This window comes from Nicotiana tabacum, chromosome 4, assembly GCF_000715075.1.
Source record: "Nicotiana tabacum cultivar K326 chromosome 4, ASM71507v2, whole genome shotgun sequence".
Classification (NCBI taxonomy): domain Eukaryota; kingdom Viridiplantae; phylum Streptophyta; class Magnoliopsida; order Solanales; family Solanaceae; genus Nicotiana; species Nicotiana tabacum.
This window is the reverse complement of record NC_134083.1, coordinates 11,517,976-11,537,146: the sequence shown is the minus strand read 5'-3', so window position 1 is coordinate 11,537,146 and position 19,171 is coordinate 11,517,976. Positions and strand designations below refer to the sequence as shown.

Here is a 19,171-nt window from a genome sequence, read left to right as displayed (position 1 = left end):
AGAGACAATTCATCATGGATTCTCCATTATATATTTTTTATTATAAATAAAGTAAGATCCCTCTACTATAAAAGGGGGAATCCTTGTAAGCATAGGGCAGGTTCACACATTGTAAGAAAAGACTACTCCTCTTATTGAAGAATAAATCTCTTGAGCTTGTTTTACTCAGCATACTCACTCTTCTTGTTCGATAATCTGTTTTTATAGCCAAGAATCTAAACATTTCCACTTATACGTACGATTTATGTCAAGCTATATCACATATCCTTAGAACTACTTATAAATTTATAAATTTAACTATATCCGATTTTTCGGGTAAACAATATACTATGAAGCCATAGATAGAATAATACAGAGATGTATTAGAAATTATAATTTGTAAATTTCAAACAAATATTAGGCTCTCCCACTCTGCTTGCATAATTATTTGCTGACTGTGATCTAATTGAGGCAGTTCAATTGTTTTAAGCACATCGAGTTGATAGGGAGTCAAATGTAACTTGCATGTCTACTTGAGTTTGGCAACTAATTCTTCGGCAGACATTTGGACTGCGCAAAACTGTTTATAACTTAAGTATAAAGTATACCTTTTGTAACTTTCTTTTTTATCTATAACAAAGAAATTTCCGAGTATCAGTTATGACTTATGCACGATACAGAATTCGACTGATAATGAACTTACCATTCTATCTTTTATCATTTAATTACCTGACATTTACTTGTTACAGAGTTCAACTATGGATAATGAACTTACCCCTCTACCTTTTTCCATTTAAAATCCAGACTACTTTTAGCTGTTATGGAATTCCAACCATTTATGTGCGTCTGATCCACACCATGCTAATACTCTCTATCTTTTTGTAGCAGCTTCTTATACTATTGTGGCAATAATTAGAGCGGCTTGCTTATTTCATTTGCACAATCGATTCAGTCATGTTTGGCAAATATTTGTTACTTAAGGAGAAAACTGCCTATAGGGTATTCTTAGACATGGTTTCACCAAAAGGAAGCAACCTGGAAGCCGTACCACAACTTCAATATTGAAACCAAAATACACTCACATTTTCAGACTCGATCATTGTTTGACTTCTCACCTGAAAATGATGCTGTTTGACCAAAAACATAAGGACAATCAAGATTTTAACTAAATTTAGAAGAAAAAAAAACTGAGAAAAGGCATATACTGTAATATTTACAGCTTCCTTCATTAGAAAGGACATACATTTACAGAAGATCACAGTATGGAGTTAACTGCAATCTGACTATGCCCTACCTAATGTTGTTAGTTCAGTCAACGCAAAACTAACTGCCCAAAATTCTATAGAGAAACTATGAACTACCTTGCCATGTATCATATGTGACATTTTGTAAAGGACTTCCAACTCAAGAAGGCAGTAACTTGATTTGATGGATTTATACATCATATACAGGCAAGCGCTCCTCAATACAGACACGGCAGATAGGGCATCTCTTACATTTTTCACAGCAGGTACTGCACCACATCAGAAAAGAATGAACAGTTATATTATCGGCGAGTAAACAGTATGCTTGCCCACAAAGGTAGAGCATAATACCTGCAAAGGACGCGATGCCTGCAAGGGAGTAGCACTGTACTAATCTCTCCTTCAAAACAAACCCTACATAAAACTTTTTCCTGCAGAGCATAAAAAATCAATTGGAAGTTAATGTGATCAACTATACAAGAAGAAGATCTCACATTAACAAATGTAACATTTTGCACACAAGAAAAATGAGATTGTTCAAAATCACACAACAAACTCCACCACCCACATCGTCTCAAACAGCTACCATTATCCAATATATCTCAAGCTAAGACGGATTAACTAAACCATAGTATTACATTTATCTAAGTATTCATTTAGATCACCAGAAATGAAATGTAAATGTTACCAGAACTCCTGGGAGCGAAATGTGAAGATAAATCGGAGAATGTCAATGATTATTATTATTTTTATTTTTATTTTTTTTGATAATGTCAATGATGTACAACCTAAGGATCACTAATTAGCGGATTGGGCGTAGCTGTTGTTGTGGTCCTAGGTACAACTTAAGATATTCCCATTAGCATGTACTATTTCATGCCAAGAGGCAGAAGAAAGCTATAGTTAAATTACAGTCTCTTCAGTCATTAGTAACTTCAGTTAGTGTAACTGTCAAATGTTTTATTTTCCCCTCAGAAGACAGTGGAAGTAATAATGATGATAGTAATCAAAAATTCAAGTTGAAAACAATAAGATTTCTAGTAGTCCATGGCTAGGTTCGGGATTTAAAAGTAAGAAACAATATTAATAGAAAGATTCAGACAAATGTAGCTTCATAGTCCGATGGAAGTCAAAATTATTTAACCAAAGCTGAAAGATACCATAGCCAATAATGTAACTATAATAATTAATTAGAAAGTACAAGTATAGCCCATGAAACATAATCATGCAATATACTGAAAATGGATGAAAGATCTTATCTCCTGCACCACAGAGTTGTGAAAGCCTAAGCGAAATTAAGAAGCTTACATTTTGAAGTCTTTCATATTCCTGCTGGCTCAATTTAGTGATTTCTGCTTGCTCACCCAGAGCTGCTTGAAGTCTCCAAACCTATGACAAAGCCCAAACAAAAGACAAAAGTTAAGGAAATACAGAATAAGCAGAACAGAGAGCAATCAATAAAATGGTATGAACACAATTTCAAATTTTTGTGGGGATGTATGGTAAAAAAAGAAAACAATATGATTGCAAGTAAATAGCAAGAGTTATTATTACAAGAGTAATTGTTTTATCAATGAAAAGCAACTGATCATCAAAAAAAGGGTATGAACATGCTATTAAAATATTGTCGGCACTTACCCTACCTCTCCCCCCCCCCCCCACACACACACACAAAAAAAAAAGATGTATTTCACGGAAAATGTGTTAGATGAACAAAAAGCAACTGTTTATCCAATAGAACGTATGATCATATAAAAATTTTGTAGGAAAGTACGATCAAGTGACAGTTATGAACTTGTGAGGGAATCTCCGGGAGATATCATTACTGTGTATATAGTTTTTTTATCAAGAATTTTATTTGCTATATCGGTATACATGGCAGAGATTATTAGATTTCAGGAAATTGTCATATAATATCATACACAACTTGGTTTTAAAATATAAATCCCGAAAAGTTCATAAGTGGAGAGAGAAATGTAACGTTAAACTTACCTCCTCAGCAAGATCCTTCTTGGGCATTTTCTTGACTATTTCAGGTGGATAACCACAAAAAGTATTATACCTACAAAACAATAAGTAGTTACTATAATGAACTAAAGCCTCTTTTTTTTCTTTTTTTTTTGATGGGTAAATAATATATTATATAAATATTTGCACTAAGCCAGCGCAACAGGCGTAAGTACAGGTTGTGCAAATCAGCAATTGCGTCTAAAATATCATCTACATCTGGTACAAGAACCAGTTTGCACCAAAAAGCGATCAACAAAATGCAATTAAGTTTAAGGCACCGTAAATTTCTTCTTTTGCCTTAAAAAATTCTATTGTTTCTTTCAAGCCAGACAGACCACTAGATAACTTGAGGTACAGTGTTCCAGGTCTTTTGAGCTTTCTTGCATAGACCCTCCCTGGTCCAGCACTTCAGCAATTCTGAAATGGGGTTTGGCATGGTCCAAGACATACCAAATATTGAAAAGAACATGTTCCATAACTGGTTTGTAACGTTGCAATGCAAAAAAAAGGTGGGTAACATCTTCAAATTGTTCTTCACATAAAGGACATCTGCTGCACAGCTTGAAACCCCTCTTCTGGAGATTGTTTTCTGTGAGGCATGCCTCCTTAGCCACAATCCAAGCGAAACAAGAAACCTTTAAAGGTGCCATGTTGTACCATATTTTTTTCCAAGGCCATAACTCACTATTGCTAAAACCCAGCATATTGTAACAACTTTTAACTGAAAAAATGCCCTTGGAGTGACTCTTCCAACTGATAGAGTCCATTTTGTTGTGGTCCAAAACAGCGTTGCTTAGCATTTGTAGCAAGAGGCCTACCCTCTCCATTTCCCAATCATTAATATTCCTTCTAAGACTCAAATTCCAGCCTTGCGATGTATAGAAATCTGCAATTGCCCCATTGTGACGCAAGGATAGATTATAAAAATCTGAAAATTGGTCTTTTACTGGCGTATGACCCAACCATGCATCTTCCCAAAACCTGATTTTCCCTCCATTGCCAAGAATAAAATCCATGTTTGACTCAAACTTGTTCCAATGTCCTCTAATATGTTTCCATAAACCGGTGCCATGAGGCACTCTAGACTCTTTGGTGCGCCATGGATTGTCCAACGAAAACTTTTCCACCAAAGTTCTCCTCCAAAGTGCATTTTCCTCCATGTTGAATCTCCAATGCCACTTCATCAGAAGACTTTCATTATGATTCTTAAGGTTCTTAATTCCCAGACCCCCCTTCCTTTTGTCTTTGATGACTGTTTTCCAATTTACAAGGCAAATAGGCTTTGATAGTTTATTGCCATTCCAAATAGCCTCTTTTTTTTTTCTTTTGATCACGATAATAAAATAAAGTCTCGTAATACTGCAGGAGTAATAGCAGACTTCATTTCAGCCACATTCACAATTCACGAATCTAGTAATTGCTCGTGCAAAGAAAAGCAAAAGGCGCTAGTGCTACCATAAGCTTTAACATCACTGAACTATAAGGACTGAACAAACTCCAATTCTATGAGTAGGAGTGTTCAAAAAAGGTTTAAAAAAAAAGACTGAACAACAAACTAATTTACAACAACGTAACAAACCGCCGTGTTCTTTGATTTGGTCAATGTGGTGTTAATTCTGAGAAACAGACAATCTGGTATGGCTCTGCTATTTACAGAAAATGTTGAAACGACACCAAACCGACAATATTTCTCTCTATTTGTTTTTGTAGATGAGATTATCAACCCAAACTATGGTTGGCTTCTCAAGTTGATGAAGTTTGTTTCAGCTCTTGTTTAGACATATTCATTGCAAGTGAATTAAGGATTTCAATTATTCAATTAAATAGTTACATTATTTTGCTCCTTCACCTATGCAGAACCATCTTAAAGATATGGCCTTCATAAATCATCTTTTACCACTGTCCAGCATTTCTGATAGAAACCTATTAAATACCCATTTTGGAACTTATTTAGCTAATGCATGTAGTTGGCTTATTCTCTCTAAGGCAGAAACTATACTAAAGCCAAACTGCAAACACCCTTACTGTAGAGTTTAATTTTGGATTTAATAAGTTTTTTAGGGCGGAGGTAAATTTATAGAACCTAACAGAAAAACCAAGCTCAATTTATAAAATAAAAAGTTCAAAATCTACAAATTTCATCTTGGGAATCTTAGATCATGGACAAATTGTGAAGTGCGAGATGATTTCAGTAGCAACATCATGCTTAAAGCGGGAAATGGAAACATGATTATCATTTGGAAGCCTAGATGGCATGACAAATATACTCTCAGTAATGTCTTCCCAACCATCTTTAGTATATCGAACTCTTTGGCATTTGAGATTCAGAAGAAACCTAAAAGATGGCGGAATTCTTTGGGAATTGAGATTTAGAAGTAATGTAAAGAATTGGAAAATTGAGTTCCAAAACCTCATGAAATTACTTTATGATCAGAACATCACAGTTTTGGACCATGATCATGCAAATGGAATGAGAATGGAAGCGGAATTCTTTCAGGGAAGTCCTTCGACCACAGATTAGTAAGAAGGGAGGACAAATGATCAATTCCAGAGCTCCTAGAAAGGTACGCCTTTTCACTTGAGGGGTATACTTTTCACTTGACTGGCAGTAAGGGGTACCATTTTTACAGCCAATTATTTGAGGAAAGGCAACAACAACAACAACATCCAGTGTATTCCCACAAGTGGGGTCTGGGGAGGGTATGATGTACGCAGCCTTACCCCTACCCTGGAAGGGTAGAGAGGCTGTTTCCGGAAGACCCTCCGCTAAAAAGATGTAAGAAGCACTGATAACAAGTAGTAACAATACAGGATATTTAGAAAACTAAATCCAAGATAACAAAGGGGAAGATGAAAGAAGTACTTATCACAAATAATAACAGTGCAAGATATATAATGATATCAAACTAAAGGATACTGATGGCAAGTACTAACAATACAAGATATGTGAAAATAGCAAACTAAGGGTAAAAAGGATACCATACTAATACTAATACTAATACTGTTGAACCAAGGAAGACAAAGGGAAACGCTCAACTACATACTAACCTTCTACTTTAATTCTCAACCTCCACACCCTCCTATCAAGGGTGATGTCCTCCGTAAGCTCAAGATGTGCCATGTCCCGCCTGATCACCTCTCCCCAAGACTTCTTCGGCCTACCTCTATCCTTCCTCTTACCCCCAAGGCCAACCTCTCACACCTCCTGACCAGAGTATTTGTGTTTCTCCTCTTAACATGCTCGAACCATCTCAGCCTCGCCTCTCACATCTTTTCCTCCACGGGGGTCACTCCCACCTTGTACCTAATAACTTCATTCCCAATTCTATCTAACCTCGTGTGCTCTCACATCCATCTCAACATCCTCATCTCCGTTACTTTCATCTGCTGGACATGGGAGTTCTTAACTGGCCAGTACTCTGCCTCATACAACATAGTCGGTCTAACCACTATCTTGTAGAACTTCCCTTTAAGTCTCAACGGCACATTCTTATCGCACAAGACACCGGAAGCGAGCCTCCACTTCATCCGCCTTGCTCCGATACGATGTGTAACATCCTCATCTATCTCCCCATCACTCTGAATCACAGACCCAAGGTACTTAAAATTCTCTCTCCTAGGAATAACTTGCGTATCAAGCCTCACATCCCCGTCCACTTCCTGGACAACGCCGCTGAACTTGCACTTCAAGTATTCGGTCTTGGTCCTGCTCAGCTTGAAACCTTTAGACTCGAGGGTATGTCTCTTAGACCTCTAGCCTCACGTTAACACCACCACGCGTCTCATCAATCAGAACTATGTCATCCGCAAATAATATACACCAAGGCACCTCCCCTTGAATGTGTCGCGTCAATGCGTCCATTGCCAAGGAAAACAAAAATGGACTAATTATTTGAGGAAAAGAAAAAGCAACATATATTAGCTGACATCACATGCAAAAACTCTAGGAAGAAGAAGCTGAAGATCACTTGTTGCATAGCCAAGTTGCTACTCAGTTTGGTGGACAGCGGTAAATTGGTAGGTTAGTGGTCAATACAGTTAATGATGTAATATTCAGCTGGGAAGAAAAAAGAACATGCACAGCTTATGATGTAGCCATTTGGCTATTATCTGCGCAGTTGGGGGGGAAAGGACAGGAGAACCTTGAAGGATTGGGAAGATCTAATACAGATGATGGCATGTCTTTTCTTTTAGTAAATTTTGGAGCAGCCATGAGGAGTGACCACTTGTATATATATATTATTTTTTTGCCACACTAAATGAGTTATTACTTTATCAAAAAACAAACTTGTCCTTTCACCATGCAAATGAAACACAATGCAAAGAACTCGGAGGCAGAGGAGAAGCAAAAACAAAGAGGGAAAACCACTCTTACCCCGGAAATCCATCATGGAATAGTCGAACCTGTTCTTCTCGACTTGATTCATCAATGGACCACCAACCAAGTAGCCTGCTTATTGAAAATACCAACACATATTAGGCACCACTTAACTGCAGCATCAAGAATCACTATTATGTGACAGTTAAAAGTCTTGTTATCCCATAATTTTCTGATTCTTCCTTTTGCACACCATGTTTTACAGAAAAGAAACCTGTAATGATTTATCTATCTGCCTCTTGTTGGTTCTTCATAACTTTACCTGGAACCGTGATGCATAAACGCAAAGCAGTCACGTACTCCTGAAGAGAATACATGATATCGTCCCGCAACAGCTCCACTTCGCAATAAAAGAACAATTTTCTCAACAAATCTTAAGGTAGCAAACAAGACCCCAGCTCCTTGCAATAGGAATATGGGTAAGAATAGAAGTGGAAGAGAAATGTGTCTTGCACTTGCAGGTGTGCCCTGAAATTCAGAAGAATAAATTAATGGATACAATTCCAAGTATATCCTCCAACCAGTAGCTGAGACACAATTATACCAGAGCAACTTACCTCCAGGCGCATACAGAGGAGGACTTGGAAACATACGATTGGAACTTTCATTAGGTGACCACCGAGGTCTTGCAGGCCACACAGTCTATTCTGTGGTTCCTCCTCTGAGGAAACCACTAAACCACTATTCCAGTCAAGATATCTGATAGTAGTAGATGACGAACTAGCTCCATGTGCGAGAGAGCTTCTATGAATCGTTGGATTTGACCACTTCGTACAAACAAGAAAAGCAAAGCACTCAGCAATACTGCCAAAACAGATGTTGAACTCTGTCAGTTTTAGCCAAATCCACTATAAGAAGAAAGACGACTAAGAGCATCACAAAAATGAAGTACCCATAATTTATAAACAAGTCCCACCAGCCCAGAGCGCCAACATCACCTGGAACAACAAAGGAATAGTGTAAGAATAGGTATTATTGCTGCAAGGAATATACCCCTACATGTATACATACATGTTTTGGAAGAAAGATCAATTAATCAAAAAAAACAAAAACAAAGAATAGGTATTAGTGACGTAAAACACTTGCATACTATAAATAAACCAGTCAAACCTTGGATTACATTTAGAATTGAAATATAACTCCCCTATGAATTCCAGGATTTTCAATTTTCTGCATACAACAGACCCTTGTGGTCCGGCCCTTCCCCGGACCCCGCGCAAAGCGGGAGCTTAGTGTACCGCTGCCCTTTTTTTTCCATCTCAATATTTCATCAACCAATGAATAGACATAGAAGTGAATATCCAAAGACCACTTTCGGCCACTTTATTTTTCAAGATTCTCCATTGCAGGCATCCAGAATACACAAAGTTACAAGAAGGAATTGAGTTAGCTCCATTACAACAAAAGACACTTTTGGCCACATCGTATCACACCTAAAAGTTGTCGCGTAAAAGCACTTGGTTTTAAAGCACTAATCACTGGCAATGACTCGCTCTTCCCCGAAGAAATTACTGCTTTTCAATATTTAAATACTTGTAAGGATAAGTTCTCAATTGTGCCAAAAGAATATGGTGGATTCAAGACCATTAGTGGGCATAATTAAATGGAAGTAATTGTTCGAATAGTTATGTGAATATATATGTAATTAGTCATAGTCCTGTATGTAGTAGGAGTAGGTTATATATTATGTCTACTTATAAATAGAGTTCATTGTATTACAATTAATACCAATAATAGATTTTGCTCCCGTGCATTCTCACATGGTATCACAGCTAACATGAGTGATTCATCGCTGTGCAAAAATACCAGACTCCGGGAAGAAGAAATCAGTTAACCGGAAAATTTTCCGGTGACTACAGGTCTGTCCGATTTAAAAGTTCTTTTCTGTGGGTGTTGTGCAAAAACCAACACCACCATGAGGTAGATCACCCTTCGACGACCAACCCTGAAAAAAATCTCCGCCAGAATACCTGTCACGCGCCGCTGACAGTGAATTTTCCTGCGAGATCTCCAACCCATGCACCGGCGCGTGCAGACTGTTCCGGCCATTTTTTGGCCCAGCTTCTTCAGGCTAGCTTTCTCGGGAGGTAATTCCGAGCATATCCATATAATTTTCTTTCTAATCCGACAACTTTGAAATTTTCCGGCGATTTTCCGGCGTGAACAGTTTTTTTCCTATTGTGAACAGTGTTTTCCCAGCTATTTCTTCAGTTTTCCCATAGGAGTTATTGATGTTTTGTTTTATTTCTTGATGACTTTGTTTTTATACAGGAACGCAGTACGAGGCAGATCATTGGTACCGGGAGTGAATCAAATGGACTTTATTACCTTATCCTTGCTAAATCACATGAACTCACATCTTATCTTTCTTCAACAACTTGTCATGTTACTGATTCACCACATAAACGGTTGAGACATCCCAGTTTATCAAAACTTCATAAAATGGTACCTGGATTATCTCGCGTGTCCACTCTAGAGTGTGAGTCATGTCAGCTCGATAAGCATACTTGCTCCCATTTCTCTCGACGTCTTGATAATCGAGCATAGTCACCTTTTACTTTAGTCTATTCAGATGTGTAGGGTCCTAGTCGAGCTAGTTCTACCTTGGAATTTCGCTACTTTGTCAGTCTCATTGATGTTTATTCCGGGTGCACTTGGATATTTTTGATAAAAAATCGATCTGAGTTGTTTTCTATTTTTAGAACTTCCACGCTGAAATTCAAAATCAATTTGGGGTTTCTATCCGCACATTTCGTAGTGATAATGCCCTAGAGTATTTGTCTTCCCCATTTCAGCAGTTTATGTTCCTCGTGGGATTATTCATCAAACATCTTGCCCGTACACATCTCAACAAAATGGGGTAGCTGAAAGAAAGAATAGACATCTTATTGAAACTGCTCGTACCCTACTCATACAATCTCATGTTCCGTTGCGTTCTTGGGTGATGCAGTTTTTACAACTTGCTATCTTATTTCGTATGTCATCTTCAGCTATCCAGAATCAAGTTCCATTCTCTGTAATATTTCCCCACTTACCTTTGTTCTCTCTTCCACCCCGTGTCTTTGGGAGCACATGTTTTGTTTATAACCTTACTTTAGGAAAAGATAAGTAAGCTCCCCGTGCTCTTAAGTGTGTATTTCTGGGTTACTCGAGAACGGCGGTACCTTATGTATGCTGATGTTACCTTCTTTGAAACCCAATCATACTTCACAGGTCCAGGTAATCACTTAGATATTTCTGAGGTGTTGCCAGTTCCATCTTTTGGAGATTCAGTCACTATCTCCCATTCATCTTCCTCTACAACTCTAGCTCCACCACCTACCGCTCCAGTTGCAGCTCCATCACCTGTCGCCCCAGTTCCACCACCTAGTCAAGTTCAACCTTCTGCAGCTCCACCACTCCCGACTTATCATCGTCGTCTGCGCCCAGCATCAGGCCCACCTGATTCACGTCCTGCATCTGACCTTGCTAATACTACGGACTTGTCTCCTCTTAGGTAACCAATTGCACTACGGAAAGGTATATGATCCACACTTAATCATAATCCTCATTATGTCGGTTTAAGTTACCATCGTGTGTCATCACCCCATTGTGCATTTGTATCATCTTTGTCCTCTATTTCTATCCCTAAGTCTACAGGTGAAGCAGTGAAGCACTGTCTCATCCAGGATGGCGACAAGCTGTGATTGACAAGATGTCTGCTTTACATATGAGTGGTACTTGGGAGCTTGTTCATCTTTCTTCGGATAAATTGACTGTTGGTTGTCCTTGGGTGTATGCAGTCAAATTTGGTCCAGATGGCCAGGTTGATCGACTTAAGGCTCGTCTTGTTGCCAAAGGGTATACTCAGATATTTGGGCTCAATTACAGTGATACTCTCTCTCACAGTGTTGTGAAGAGCGTGAAGCGAGGAAAAGCGACAAGCCCCTTTTCGCTTAAAGCGAGAAGCGAAGCGCTCGCTTTTTTGAAGTGAAGCGGAATTTTAAAAAAAATAAAAATAAATACTACATAGACAACACATGTAACTGTAAGCAAATGTTCAATACTTCAATGTAAAAACTAAAGAGTAACATCAATTAAAGCACAAAATGAGCATCATATTCTTCTACAAGATTAAATGAAATGAAAAAAATGACAGTAAGTATACGAAAAAAATGGTAGTAACTGAAACGAAAAAAATTGGGCAGCATTTCGCTGCAATTTATCATTGAAACGGTGAAAGAAAAGAAGAAGAAGATGAAGAAAAGAATGAGAAAAAGAACTGAAGGGAAAAAAAATTGCCAACATTTCGCTGCTATTTGGGACTGAAACAGTGAAAGAAAAAGAAAAAGGAAAAGAAGAAGAAGGAGGAAGAAATGACATACTTGGGCTTGAACTTGATAAACTTTTTAAATTTTTAACGTTGGCAGCCCTTAATATGTAGAAGCGCTCGCTTCTGTCGCTTTTACGCTTCTCGCTTTTTTTGCAGAAGCGCGCAGAAGCGCTCGCTTTATTCAACCTGCTACGCTTCACATCACAGAAGCGCCCGAGGTCTCGCTTCACGCTTTAAGCGCTGAAGCGAGCGCTTTTCACAACAATGCTCTCTCGCGGCTAAAATAGCATCAGTCCACCTTTTCCTATCCATGGTTGTTGTTCGCCATTGGCCTCTCTATCAGTTGGACATTAAGAATGTTTTTCTTCACGGTGACCTTAAGGATGAGGTTTATATGGAGCAACCACCTGGTTTTGTTGCTTAGGGGGATTCTAGTGGTCTTGTATGTCGGTTGCGCCAGTCCCTCTATGGTCTAAAGCAGTCTACTCGAGCCTGGTTTGGTAAGTTCAACACAGTTATTCGGGAGTTTGGCATGACTCGTAGTGAAGCTGATCACTGTGTGTTTTATCAGCATTCTGCTTCAAATCTATGTATTTATCTGGTGGTTTATGTTGAAGATATTATTATCACCGGCCATGATCAGGATAATATTACTTAGTTGAAGCAGCATCTCTTTCAGCACTTTCAGATAAGGATCTGGGCAGATTAAAGTATTTTCTGGGTATTGAGGTCGCTCAGTCTAGCTCAGGTATTGTGATCTCGTTACGGAAATATGCCTTAGACATTCTTGAGCAAACAAGAATGACAGGCTATAGACCTTGACACTCCTATGGATCCGAATTCTAAACCTCTGCCAGGGCAAGATGAGCCGCTTAGCGATCCTGCAAGATATAGGCGGCTGGTTGGTAATTAAATTACCTCACAGTGACTAAATCTGACATTTCCTTTCCTGTAAGTGTTGTATGTCAGTTTATGGATTCTCCATGTGATAGTCATTGGGATGTAGTTGCCCGCATTCTTGGGTATATAAAATCAGCTCCAGACAAAGTACTATTGTTTGAGGATCTTGGCCATGAGCAAATCATTGGATACTCAGATGCTGATTAGGCAGGATCACCTTTTGATAGACGTTCTACGTATGAATATTGTGTTTTAGTAAGAGGTATCTTGGTGTCTTGGAAGAGCAAGAAACAGAATGTTGTTACTCAACCTAGTGTAGAAGCAGAATATCGAGCAATGGCTATGGCAACATGCGAGCCAGTTTGGATCAAACAGTTGCTCAAAGAGTTAAAATTTGGTGAGATCAGCCAAATGGAACTTGCGTGTGATAGTCAAGTTGCCCTACATATTGCATCGGATCCAGTGTTCCATTGAGAGAACTAAACATATAGAGTCATATTGAGATTGACTGTCACTTCGTCAAAGAAAAGATACTCTCAGGAGATATTACTACAAAGTTTGTAAAGTAGAATAATCAGGTTGCAGATATTTTCACCAAGTCCCTCACTGGTCCTCGTATTAGTTATATATGTAACAAGCTCGGTACATATGATTTATATGCACCAACTTGAGGGGAAGTGTTAGAATAACTATGTGAATATATATGTAATTAGTCCTAGTCCATTATGTAGTAGGAGCAGGTTATATATTATGTGTACTTATAAATAGGGTTTATTGAATTACAATTAATATCAATAATAGATTTTTCTCTCGTGCATTCTCACAGTAATGAACTAAAACGGGCTTCTACAATATCAAGGTATGACCAGCAAATGCAACAATGGACCTCAAATATCTACCTATTCAGGCTTCTGTTTAAAGAAATGTCTCTGATGCCTTTGACAAATTAGCAACAAAACATTGAGAATTTCTCCTTGTTGCTTTCTGCTGAAAATAATTAGTGCCCTTTTGTGACTTCACTTCCCAAAAGAACTTGCCTAAATTTGGGAGTCTTTCAGTTTCTTCATTTACTCTTTTTTTCAGATGACATAATTTAGGGTTTAAAGAGAAGAAATGATGAACTGACATAGGCTTAAAGAAAAACTGACAAGCAACCACAAATGAATAGGACTTGTTTTGCAAGCCCCTGCTTCTCCTATAAACATGACTTAAGGGCATCTTGCACTGTCATCCTGTTACTTAAACAAATATAATCATGTACTTTTTGTCAAAATGACTACACAAAAACTCGAGGAATCCAATTGTACATCAATAAACTTCAACTGTCAGAATGGATAACCTTTAGGAAAGAGTAACCCCCCCACCCCCAAAGTTAGGCGGCAAAATAAAAAAATGGAGTGAAGTTGCTTTGGGCTGCACCTCTCAAAGAAACAAATATAATAAACAAAATCCACAACTAGAGAGAGAGAGAGAGAGGTACATACCACACAACTTCAGAAGGGTGAACACTGTAGCAGCAACAAAGAAAACCATGGAGATCGCCACCCAGAAATGCTAGCAAGCATAAGATCATTATTCAGTTAAAGCCTTCTTCTTGCATTCTCCACATTATTAAGAAAACAAGAAGAAAGTTTAACAGCTATAACCAAACTATTTTCTGATAAATATCCGTTTTTGCTTTAAGATAAGTAATACCAAGTTACCTTTTTTTTTTTTTTTATATAACGTAAAGTTATAAGCAATACCAAGTTACTTGTGTCAACGCCATAAAGCTTTGATGACACATCATTAAATCATTCAACCACAGCCAGATCTATTACGAAATGCGATCATCAATAATGGTCCGCCATCTAAGAAGACATGACTCATTTAACTAGTCATCGAGCAAGCTCTTTGAAAAAGTCATTAGATTGAATTGGAGATAGAACGACACTCAGTCGGTCTCAAAAAGATAGTTCTATTTGTTAATTCCGAAATGGAGACAACTTTTTTTAAACTGCAAATTTAATATCATCTTTAAAGGGGAGCCTTGGCGTAACTGGTAAAGTTGTTGCCATGTGACCAGGAGATCACGGGTTCGAGCCGCGGAAACAGCCTCTTGCAATAATGCAGGGTAAGGCTGCGTACGATAGACCCTCGTGGTCCGGCCCTTCCCCGGACATAGCGGGAGCTTAGTGCACCGGGTTGCCCCCCCTTTTTTTATATGGTACAAAAAGATGGATCATATTATACTCCTTAAAAATTAATTTTAATGAGAATACTGTTTAATTAATATATACTTAAAGCACACAGGGTCAAAGAAAAGAACCTACATGTTCCCTGACAAATGCTAAACAACTCACATGTCATATCTTCTCCATGTAATCATTGTGATAGGGGAAAGAGTTCGAAATATGAAAAAGGTAATATCTTCTTCATGTAATCATTGGGATAGAGGGAGGAGTCCAGAATATGAAAAAGGTAGACTAGTTGACTAAAGGAAATCATCTAAACTTTGAAATAACAACAACAACAACATACCCAGTGTTGTCCCATAAGTGGGGTATGGGAGGGTAGAGTGTACGCAGACCTTACCCCTACCTTTAAAAAGGCAGAGAGGTTGTTTACGGAAGACCCTCGGCTTAAACTTTGAAATAACATAGAACAGCATAACTTTATGGTATCCTGGATTACTGGAGGGAAACTTTTGCCTCAAAGAAAGAATTTGAGTCTTCTGAAACGAACATAAGATGATAGTTCATTCACATTTTGTGGAGGGATTAACTAAAGTAGACAAGTATTCTAGTCACTTAGAAATATGGGAAAATATTGCCAGCATTCTTATTTAACTGCTATATGTTAGATGATCATTGGATCAGAGTAATAGATCAATATGGTTAGGTATTCTGGTTCTCATTAAATTTAAGATCCCCCTATCTATTAGCTTCTTCATTTCCGATCCTTGCAATTTAAGTGATGAATACTGCATGTTCATAGTTAAGGGCAAAGGAAAATAACAATGCATTTAGTGGTCAGTTATGCATTTTGTTAGCCTTCTCTAAGATAATGTTTATGCAAAGAACAGTTTTTATCTCACAAAATTTCAATGTTACACAAATCTTACTTCGCTCAGTTGTATATTGATACTACTGGGGATAAAAACATAGTTCAGATTACTATGCCTAGGAGTACAGATAGTGTCAGATGATCTCAACTGTATGGTCGACCATGATAATATATCTTACACTTGAACAAATTAAATTGCAATATGAATTCACAAAATCAAGAAATTGAAAATCAGAAAAATAAGAATTCAGCTATGGAAACCTAAAGCATACTATTACTGTATCTCCAAGGATAAATAAATGAACTTACAGGAAGTGTTTCCCATATTGCCTCGTCATTCATGCTTTCATCATCTCCAGGTAATAACGCCTTACACATTCTGCTCCAAATGGTAAAAGGTATTTATCCACCAGTCAGACATGGCACATAAGTGAGAGGGTGAAGGTAGCATCCAAATACCATGATTTTAGATAAGCAAGTGTACTACTATTTCCATTCCATTATTGGTTATCATGCTTTTCATTATTTTACACACAACAGGTCATGCACAAAGAATTTAACAGCTCATATTGCAGAAAATGGACTAGAAGGCAAGAAATATTAAAAGTGACCAATATGTTGAACAAATGACAGATTTCTACTCGGAGGCACAAGCAATGTTAACACTAACCCTATCAGGAAGCAAATAGTTTATTTTTGAAGCCTTTAATGGCATGAATTGCTAATATTCGTTAGAAATGAATAGTTTTCTGTTGCAAATGCCATCTTTATTACACTAAAATGTACCAATGAAAAGCTATACAACAATGGCTTGGTTCTAAGAGGAAGGGCATTATGGAGATTATTTTAAGAATTATGGCAGTACAAAAACCACAAGATTGTCTTTTCATAGTAAAGCAATCAAAGAAATAAGTGGAAATCACCAAAAATATGTCTACCTGAAATTGTCAATGAGAATAATTAATTCAAATGCTAACAAGGGAAGAAAGACAATTTTCAAATTCACCGCTGCAGAATGGATGACTGCACAAAAACACAAGAGAAAAAGTAAGTAAAGGACAATTCTCGCTAACAAACTAATAGGATCTATAGGCACACCTTGAGATAGTACAAGAAAATTGAGAAGTAAAAAATCTGTCGGAGTCATACTACAAAGATTGTGGAGTTCGTCTTTCTTACCATATATGCTCTCGAGATGTATACAAAGAAGTAGTTCAAAGGCTATAAGCAGAGGTATCCCAACAACAGCATGACATGGTGCCCACTATTCACAAGGAGGCAACGGCGACAGAAGAAAGAACACAAAAGCAGAATAGAAATTTGGTAAGTACTTTTGCTTGGACAGACTTCCTTTTTCTGATCAAAATTTAAAGAAGATTGCTGCATAAAGTCATACATTGCGATCATGGGGAACTGATGGAGCGGGCAGGGAGAATCTTCCTCGGGCAACAACAGCATGAAACAGCCATAGAGGGAAGAATACAATCCTGCATATCCAAGTCAAAGTCATAATGAAACATTTCTAAATCTAAACCTGTAAAGGACTTCTTGTTACTGATAAAGGAAATTTGAGGGGCAATATACTAGTAGCCCCTTTGTCTATAAAAGGAATCTTTCCATCTCTTATAAAAAAAATTCATTCCAGTGTTATACAAGTGCCCCATTAATCCTTGTTCCCTACTCCCTAGATTGCATAACCCAAATTTCAAGAGAAGATGAACGTTGGGGTTACCGCACCTAAGGTGTGGCCTAGTGGTCACAGAACTATGAGATTTCATGCTAAATAACACTAGGTGAATTTTTCCGCCTTGGTGACAGAGTTACCCGATAATTGTGCTGGTAAAAGGCAGCACATAGGTTCGTGCAAGCCCCGGCACTACCATATTTAAAGAGAAAAAAATAACAGATATGCAAAGAGAAGGTTGTTCCCTCGACCACTCATATACACCCAATTAAGCTTATTTTTATATATAATAATTGTATTTCCTAGTTTTTTCTCCATAGACAAACCCAGGAACAAATAACAAACCCATGAACAAATAAGTTTTCGTAGGAAGGAGAAAAACAGATAGTTTAAACAAGCAATATAAACATCTATGGAAATACAGGCATGAGAATCAATTATTATAATGAATTATTTGTGTAACTGGTAAAGTTGGTGTCATAAAAGCTTCTTGCAGAAATGCAGGTAAGCCTGCTTAACTATAGACCCTTCTGGTCCAGCACTTCCCGGATGCTACGCACAGCGGGAGGGCACCGGGCTGCCCTTAATTTGTGAATTAAATTAAAAGTGGGAAAAGAAAAGAAAAACTGACCACCAGGAGTAATCGACGATGTGATCGAGCTTGAGAACCAGCAAAACGGTGAAACACAAAAGCAAGGTGTGAGCTGCCAGTGCCTGAAAAGATTTCCCAACTCTTCTCCAGCTCATTGTTTTCCGTTCACACACAGTACTACTAGTCGCAGATATATGTATCTAGCAATATATACGGAATAAATTATACTAATCCACAATTGTACAATTTTGAGAAGAAAAAATATTTCGAGTGAATTCCAAGAAAAGATCTTTAGGGTTTAGACGAATTGAAAGGGGGTTGGGGGTGGGAGAGGAAAGTGGCAGTTGCGGGAAAGGAAAGCTAAAGGGGAAGTTTCATATCAACTCAACACAACAAACGGACGCCATTAAAATAACGTTAGTAACGTTGATATTGTCGAATCACGATGTTTTTCAGCATATTTAGAAGTCCACTACAAGACAAAATCTTATCCTACTAACTATTTGAGTCAATCAATAAATTTTTTCCCCTTATTAATCATTCAATCAATTTTATTTTGATGTCAAGACTAAATATTTACTCACACTTACTATTTGCATGGATTGAGATAATCTCAATTTTAATAACTAAAGTTAACGTGAGAACAGTTATGATTAAGTAATAAATATGCTTACGAAAAAGTGACTTTGGGTAACAATTTGAGCCGGCTCAAAGATTGGCTCGACGTAGTTAACGTCACTGCTCAACTATAATTTACGTCATGTTAGTTTTTTAAAATTAATTTTTTATTAAAGAAAACTCAAAATTCTTAAGTATCTATGCTTATAAGGAAAATATTTTAATTCAAAATATCTTAATCGGACTATCTGATATAGACTTGGGCACATAAACTAAATAAAAGAGCGGGTCTTAGAAAAGAAACAAAAACTTAAATTTAATTTTCAAATTAGTAGAGTTATTCTTGAGATTTTAAAGTATTCAAATATATTGATTAGGCTTACATTTTAAAAAATCTACGTAAAATATA

At 37.5% G+C, this 19,171-nt stretch overlaps 1 protein-coding gene and 1 pseudogene across 1 annotated transcript; one reads left to right on the top strand and one right to left on the bottom strand.

The window, feature by feature from the left end:
* Positions 1-1,135: 1,135 nt before the first annotated feature.
* On the bottom strand, positions 1,136-18,579 carry LOC107824519 (uncharacterized). The gene is made up of 14 exons (XM_075251381.1): positions 18,184-18,579; positions 17,265-17,355; positions 17,048-17,132; positions 16,807-16,891; positions 16,178-16,247; positions 14,308-14,377; positions 8,504-8,549; positions 8,169-8,415; positions 7,874-8,079; positions 7,609-7,683; positions 3,216-3,285; positions 2,532-2,612; positions 1,575-1,654; positions 1,136-1,492 (listed from the first exon to the last, which is right to left on the bottom strand). The coding sequence occupies exons 1-14, from the start codon at positions 18,297-18,299 to the stop codon at positions 1,414-1,416; spliced, it is 1,401 nt and encodes a 466-aa protein (XP_075107482.1). The 5' UTR covers positions 18,300-18,579; the 3' UTR covers positions 1,136-1,413.
* LOC142180255 (uncharacterized) lies at positions 10,632-11,675 on the top strand (annotated as a pseudogene).
* Positions 18,580-19,171: the final 592 nt, after the last annotated feature.

Excerpts from the sequence above, each read along its gene's own strand:
- LOC107824519 (XM_075251381.1), bottom strand. The coding sequence starts at position 18,299 with ATGAGCTGGAGAAGAGTTGGGAAATCTTTTCAGGCACTGGCAGCTCAC. Across the intron at positions 16,248-16,806 it reads ATTCTCATTGACAATTTCAG|AATGTGTAAGGCGTTATTAC; the intron begins GTAGACATATTT and ends CATTTGGAGCAG. Across the intron at positions 8,550-14,307 it reads CACCCTTCTGAAGTTGTGTG|GTGATGTTGGCGCTCTGGGC; the intron begins GTATGTACCTCT and ends TTGTTGTTCCAG.